Source organism: Dendroctonus ponderosae, unplaced genomic scaffold (assembly GCF_020466585.1).
Source record: "Dendroctonus ponderosae isolate FM_Combo_2020 unplaced genomic scaffold, Dpon_F_20191213v2 Dpon_F_20191213_5, whole genome shotgun sequence".
Taxonomy (NCBI): Eukaryota; Metazoa; Arthropoda; class Insecta; order Coleoptera; family Curculionidae; genus Dendroctonus; species Dendroctonus ponderosae.
The window spans coordinates 14,705,948-14,713,629 of NW_026018715.1; the positions used below are offsets into that span (position 1 = coordinate 14,705,948).

The 7,682-nt window shown below is 53.1% G+C and overlaps 1 protein-coding gene across 1 annotated transcript in view; it reads left to right on the plus strand.

The window, feature by feature from the left end:
* The window catches only part of LOC109542063, a 62,708-nt gene that overhangs the window by 52,133 nt on the left and 2,893 nt on the right, over nt 1–7,682 (plus strand). The window contains exons 81-88 of the mRNA XM_048666715.1: nt 19–339; nt 401–708; nt 762–1,044; nt 1,102–1,863; nt 2,474–2,875; nt 2,933–3,910; nt 3,985–4,173; nt 4,226–6,331. Coding sequence (XP_048522672.1) covers nt 19–339; nt 401–708; nt 762–1,044; nt 1,102–1,863; nt 2,474–2,875; nt 2,933–3,910; nt 3,985–4,173; nt 4,226–6,331 — 5,349 coding nt within the window. The remainder of the gene's footprint in view (nt 1–18; nt 340–400; nt 709–761; nt 1,045–1,101; nt 1,864–2,473; nt 2,876–2,932; nt 3,911–3,984; nt 4,174–4,225; nt 6,332–7,682) is intronic.

Below are 7,682 nucleotides of genomic sequence, written 5' to 3' on the forward strand. Positions count from 1 at the left end.
ATTTTCGAACCTCAACAGCTCCAGTCCTGCCCAGTAAAGACCCCTGCTACCCGTCACCATGCGGGCCCAACGCCTACTGCCGATCGGAGAACGACTACGCGATCTGCGAGTGCGTGGCCGAGTACCACGGCAACCCCTACGAGGGTTGCCGGCCGGAATGTCTGTCCAACTCGGAGTGCGCCCCTAACACGGCCTGTATCAGCAACAAATGCCGCGACCCTTGCCCAGGAACGTGCGGCGTGAATGCGGTCTGCACCGTCACCAATCACATGCCCATATGCTCGTGCCAGCAAGGGTATTCTGGGGATGCCTTCAGATATTGCAGCCTCATCGTTGCTGGTAAGCGACGTTACTCCAGCCTCACAGGCCTTGGTGCCAATCGGCTATGTGGTGTTTGCAGAGCCCCCACGAGACCCTTGCAACCCGTCTCCATGCGGCATCAACACGGTGTGTAGAAACTCCAAAGACTCTGCGATCTGCGAATGTGTGCCTGGGTTCTTCGGCAACGCCAACCTAGGTGGGTGCCGGCCAGAATGCACCATTAGCTCGGACTGTCCGAGAAATCAAGCCTGTGTGAACACGCGATGTGTGGATCCGTGCCCTGGAGTGTGCGGCTTCAATGCCGACTGCCATGTCATCAATCATAGTCCTGTTTGCAGCTGCGTTTCGCCTCTCGTTGGTGATCCCTTCACGCTGTGCAGTGAGCCGGTAAGTTTTGGGCGGATGAGTAGGTTCCAGTGGAGCAGCAAGTTTTCTTGCAGGTGGTCGCTCCTGAGCCAGACCCTTGCAGCCCGTCGCCTTGCCAAGCCAACGGCCAATGCCGTGTGGTGAACGGCGCCGCCGCTTGCACCTATCCAGAGTGTGTGATCAATCCGGATTGTCCCAGTGATAAGGCGTGCTATTTCCTCAAGTGCCAGGATCCTTGTGCGGGGGCCTGCGGCCTCAACGCCATCTGCCAAGTGGTCAACCATCAAAGTGTCTGCACTTGCCCGCCTGGATTCACTGGAACCCCTGAAGTCCAGTGCCGATATGTGCCACCTGAACGTAAGGCTGTTGATGAGAATGTTCCAGTGGCAGAGGTTGATTGGGGTGGTTTTTCAGAGCCCCGACCCGCGCCCGAATGTACCGAAGACTCCCAGTGCAGCAACGACAAGGCCTGCGTGAACAGCCGCTGCCAAAACCCCTGCTCTACAGTGTCATGCGGGGAGAATTCGGAATGTCGCGCACAACTCCACCGAGCCGTCTGCACATGTAGAGACGGCTTTGCGGCCAACGCCCAACACGCTTGCGTAGAGATTGGGTGCCGCTCGGATTCCGATTGTGCGCCGATCTACGCCTGCATTAACCGGGAATGCGTCGATCCGTGCTCGTTCACCTCCTGCGGTCTCAACGCTTTATGTATAGCCGATGGCAACCACAAGGCCCGCTGCTACTGCCCCGAGACCTTCAGAGGCAACCCGCTGGTGCAGTGCAACAGGCCGGAATGCACCCGCGATGAGGAGTGCGCCTACAATCTAGCCTGTCGCAATGAGCGCTGTCAAGATCCGTGCAATTGCGGCCGGAATGCCGTTTGCAATGTGTTCGCTCATCGGGCGCAATGTTCCTGTCCACCTGGATACGTTGGGAACCCGCTGGAAGCGTGTGCGGTTCAAGTGTATGCAGAGGAACCGCAATGTAAGATCGATTCAGACTGTCCCAGCAAACTGGCCTGCTTTGGCGGCCTTTGCAAGAACCCGTGCATTGAGACGAAGCCCTGCGGGAAGAACGCGGAATGCATAGTGGTGGACAGTTTGCCCCTGCGAACCATGTCCTGCATGTGTTTGCCTGGGTATATTGGGGACGCCGATGTCGACTGCAAACGTGGTATGTATTTCTTTGGGTTTTCACTTTACATCATCGTTTTTTCGCTTGGGTGGCAACCCATCGCGTTTGGGGGGATGAGAGGCTGGTGATGTGTTCGTCAACAGTGGGGAAATCCGCACACTTTGCGCCAAATGGGGTTGCTAGCCCAGGCAGGACTCCGAAAGTTGATATTGAACATATTAACATATGTGGCGTCAACATCAGTGCCTGAAGAATCACCCTGTATATATTACCAAAGAAAAGTTTTGTAAATAGTTTCAGCTTTTGTATATTTCTTCCGCCCCTTCAGAATGATCTGCTATTTTTTGGCAATTTTTGTGTAAATATTTATTCCGGCCGCGAACTTCAGACAGCTGTAACGAACATTCCTGATACTTCTTCAGTTTCAGGTCATGGCCACTTACCTAACTCATCTAATTCCCCATCTAACAGCAGCAACACATTTTTTCAGCCTTCAAAGGTGATGGAGGTCGACCCTTGCAAACGTCCATACTCTTTACCCACATACCCTGTACGATTTATGTTACATCAACTGGGCGTTGTAAGGTCCGACCTCCATAACCCCGCCCGCTCCAAGCCGGGAAAAGTTTCAAAAACATTTTCCTCATAGCACCTACACTGGACGAACCCGGCTGTAGATCGCAGCAGGACTGTCCGCAGAGCGACTCTTGCATCAACCGGCAATGCGTCAATGCTTGCGTGGTTGGAAACCCATGCGCGCCTACAGCCGAATGCTCGGCCAATCACCACAAGGCCACGTGCACGTGCCCTACGCCTCTGATTGGCGATCCGTTCATCAGATGCTACCAACAGCCCGCACAGCCACAGCCCGAATGCACGCACGACGGCGAATGCTCCAGCGATAAGTCCTGCATCAATCAGCATTGCCAGGATGCTTGCGGCCTGTCCAACCCGTGTGGGGCCAATGCTGAGTGCCAAACCAAACAGCATAGGCCCACGTGTGTTTGCGCTGTAGGATGGATTGGAAATCCTCAGATTGCCTGCTATAAACGTAGGTGTTTGGTTCGCATTGTTTGCCTGTTGCTTTAATGGGTTTTATCCAATTCAGCCGAGTGTAAGATCGACGACGATTGCCCCTACAACAAGGCCTGCACCAATGAGAACTGCTTGAATCCATGCTCAAGCGTGTCATGCGGGCGAAGCGCCGAATGCGTGGCTCAGAACCATCGGGCTCAATGCCAGTGCCCTGCAGGCACTCAGGGCGACCCACTCCTAGCCTGCATAACTGGGCAGTGCCAGTACAATGAGGACTGCGCTGATCATGAAGCCTGCGACCGCCTCAACCGCATCTGCCGGCCAGTGTGCGATGCGGAAACCTGCGCTGCCACTGCGCAATGCTTAGGGCAAAACCACCAGCCCAAATGCTTATGCCCGGTAGGAACTGTAGGCAATCCGTTCCTCGACTGTAAGCCCCCAGCAAAACCAGCCTGCACAACAGACGCCGACTGTCCATCGCAGTTGGGCTGCATCAACCAACTGTGCGTCAACCCTTGCCACCAAGGCAACCTTTGCTCAATTGAGCAGGAATGCCGCGTGGTGGACACAGTCCCACTACGTACCATCATGTGCGCCTGTCCCTCTGACCAAATCATCGACACCTCCGGACATTGCCGAGCAATTGTTCGCGAACAACCCCAATGCCTACAGGACAGCGATTGCGCTGACTCGGACAGGTGCTTCAGTGGGAACTGCGTGGACGCCTGCCGTTTGGACAGTTGCGGAGTCAACGCCATTTGCCGAGCGGCCAATCATCTGACGCAATGCGTCTGCCCGCCCGAGTACACCGGAAATGCTCGTGTAGAGTGCACGAACGTCCCGAGACATCCCAGCGTGGTGCCCCAGCCCGAATGCGCCCTCGACGACGACTGTCCTTTGGATAAGGCCTGCAGACAGAGCATTTGCGTCAATCCCTGCAGATCAGACAAGCCTTGCGGCAATAACGCCTTCTGCTCAGTTAACCGCCATCAAGCTGTTTGCAGATGTCCAGAGGGATACATTGGACGACCAGAAGTCGAATGTCTAGCACGTAAGTTGAACAGTTCCCCCAAAAAATCGGCGTCCCACTTCATAAGCACCTTGATGATTTCAAACTTGTTCCAGCCCCTACTGCCCCCGCCATTGGTTGCACCACAAACTCCGACTGCCCTCTGAGCGAATTTTGCCTGAACAAGCTCTGCATTAGTCCCTGCAATTGCGGCCCCAACGCCGACTGCAGAGTGACCAACCACTATGCCACATGCTTCTGCCAAGCCGGATACTCGGGCAATCCCCAGACTGGATGCTTCAAATGTAGGTAACTGACTGTCGAGCTGACCAAGCAATTACACGGTTTATGTTGCAGTGGGCTGCCAATCAGACAGCGAATGTGCAGATGATCAACAGTGCTACAACGCACAATGCGTGAACCCCTGCATCCTGAACGATCCCTGCGCTACGAACGCCGAATGCTTCGGGCGCAGCCACAAGGCGAACTGCAGGTGCAGCTCGGGCTACAGCGGCGACCCGTTTATGCGCTGCGAGCGGCTGGAGTGCTACTCCAACCAAGACTGCCCCAGCAACAGGGCCTGCATAGAAAACCGCTGCATTGATCCATGCTCCTCAATTGCAAACGCGCGCTGCGCTCAGAACGCCGAATGCTTCGCTCAGAACCATGCTGCCGCCTGCGTGTGCCCCGACCATTTGCCCGAAGGCAACCCCATGGCTTACTGCTATGCGAGAACGGTCGCAGACCAACCTCTGTGTGTATACGACTCAGATTGCCCCAGTAAGCTGGCCTGTATCAGAGAGCAATGCGTCAACCCGTGCACCAGCATTTCGCCCTGCCATCCCACTGCCAGCTGCAGTGTGATCGATACCACTCCGGTGCGAACAATGGCGTGCACTTGTAGGGAAGGTTGGGTGCCTAACGATAACGGCGAATGCCACGCCATTCTCCTGCCAATGCCGCCAGGATGCAGCAAGGACGACGAATGTTCCCCCAACGAGTCCTGCATCAACCGAGTGTGCAGAAACCCGTGCGATTGTGGCGTGGACGCCATCTGCGACGTGCGCAACCACAAACCCATCTGCTCCTGCAAAGAGGGCTTCGAGGGCAACCCCAACATCTTCTGCCGCACCATCGGTTGCAGGATTGACTCGGAGTGCGATTCGGGCACCGCCTGCATTAATGGCCAGTGCGTAAGCCCGTGCCTGGTTAAGAACCCGTGCGGGGCCAATGCTGAGTGCTTCGTCAACCGCAATGCTGCAGAGTGCCGCTGTCGCAGCGGCTACCGCGGCAACCCCTTCGAAAGGTGCCTGGTGATTGGATGCGCAGCCAACAGCGACTGTCCAGACGACCGCCAGTGCGTCAACGCGCAGTGCATCAATCCCTGCCTATACGACAACCCATGCTCGTCGCGTGCAGAATGCCTAGTGCAGAACCACATGGCGCTGTGCAAGTGCCCGCCCGGCCTGCTAGGCAACCCCTATGTGGATTGCCGGGCGCAGCCCCAACCAGAATGTCGCGAGGATGGCGATTGCCCAGCGCAGCTGGCCTGCCTCAACAGCAAGTGCCAAAACCCCTGCTCGGCGATCGAGCCCTGCCACAACCCAGCCAGGTGCCAGGTGGTGAACTCCCTACCAGTGCGCACCATGAACTGCGTCTGCCCGCCGGGCTACATCAGCAGCGGCAGCGGCACTTGCAAGCCAGCCACCGCAATCACGAAGGCGGCCTGCGTTTCGGACGGCGAATGCCCCTCCGACCGGGCCTGCTTCAACGGAATCTGCCGCAACCCTTGCGACTGCGGCCCGAACGCCGAGTGTCGCATCAAAGACCACAAGCCCATCTGCGCCTGCCAGCCCGGCTACGAAGGCAACCCTGAGATCGGTTGCCGAACCGTCGGTTGCCGGAGCGACGACGAATGCTCGGGGCAACACAGCTGCATCAATCGGCAATGCGTCCCAGTGTGCCTGCCCGACCTCGACCCTTGCGGCGCCAACGCCACCTGCTACGGCAACCGCCATCGGGCAATCTGCGATTGCCTGCCGGGCCGTGTCGGCAATCCCCGTGTCGCATGCGTGCTGGTCGGATGCCGCTCCGACTCCGAGTGTCCATCGGGCACCGCCTGCATCAACAACGAGTGCAAAGACGCGTGCGTCGAGGTCGATCCATGCGACAAACCGGCCACTTGCAAGACGTTCAACCACATCTCTGAGTGCATCTGCCCGCCAGGCACGGTGAGTGATGGCGAAATGGGCTGTTTGACACCGGAGGTGGCCTGCACTTACGACCACGACTGCCAGTCGGGGTTGGCCTGCATCGGCAACGTTTGCCAGGACACGTGCCTTACGACGCGACCCTGCGGAACCAACGCCGACTGCAAGGTGGTCGACACCGAACCCGTTCGGACGATGGTTTGTGAATGTCTGCCTGGATATCATGGCAATGCCGCAGTCAAATGCGAAAAAGGTTAGTGAGATTATTAGTCAAAGTTCGTATGTGTGGGGTTGCGCTGTTGCGGTGCTGGCACTCTCTAAGTCATCGATAGTTTTTATGAGTTACGTTTAACCGTTACCACCGCAATAAAGAGGCCCACTGGCTGAATTGTGACGTCACTTAAAGTAGTCCGACCAGGCATAACGCCTCGCGGAGCATATGATGGATCAACTGTACGAATATGAATATTTTATGATTAGCCTTTCTATTCCCAAAAAATGAACGTAGTTAACTGGCCAAAAATATTTTAGTTTCAGTTATTGCTTAATATTTCATGTTTCCTTGTTTTCATGTGTCATTTCTTTTGTCACAATCATTTTTTAAAAGAGTATTGGTGACAGAATTTATGATAATCTTTACCGAGCTTATAGTACTATGCAGATCACATTGGGGAAATTCTGTTAGCAAATGATTATCTGTTATGTATTGTAAAGTTGTTGGTGATAAAACGCCTTTTATTGTGTACTGCTAAAAAGTTATCTTCATCACATTCCAAGATTTTGTTGAAAATGAGATAACCATTCAAAACGATATTCATTACATGGTCTTTTGGAAATTTAAGCTTACCCCTACTCAAATTTTTAATGAGTATGTGATTGTCTTCAACTTCTATTTGATCTGTAAATCTTAAATTTGACTGGCATATTTGGCATTTAAATTTCTTGGACAAAATGTAACAACAATATCCTGCTAGGTAGGTTATGACAGGCATATCATGTTCCCCATTTTCCAACTCACACCGAGAAATTTGTGAATTTGGGACAAACCATTCCGACTTTGAAATTGTCTCGTTGTCAAAAATATCATCACTTTCATAAAAATGTTTTATTGGTATAAAGCAACGAGATTTTAGCGACATCAATGACTGGATTCGAAGTTTTTCTCGCACTCATATAATTGCCGAATGGAAATATTGTACTTCACCCCCCGCTAATTGCCTGTATTTTCCAAACCTATTTTCAAGAGGATCAGTTTGAAATTTTCCGAATAACAAATAATTCATAATAAGTTCCTTGAAACAAAATGATACGATTTCTAACATGCCATAACTAGTGTGACGTAAAGCTATGGATGTTTGAGGAGTTAAAGTTTTTGAAAAATGTTCTGATTTTATCCAATTATCCAGCCATGTTAACATTTTGTGCAGAAATATAAGTTTCGGATCATTTGCTCCAGCCGTAGCTGTTATAGGCTCTTGATATAAATCATTAAGACGTTTCCCTTTATGCGGTGTTTTTACATTTACGATGTTCCACCAAGTCAATATAATGTTAATAAAATCAGCTGAATCTTTTGAATAAGCTATCTTAGAGCCAAACTGTAA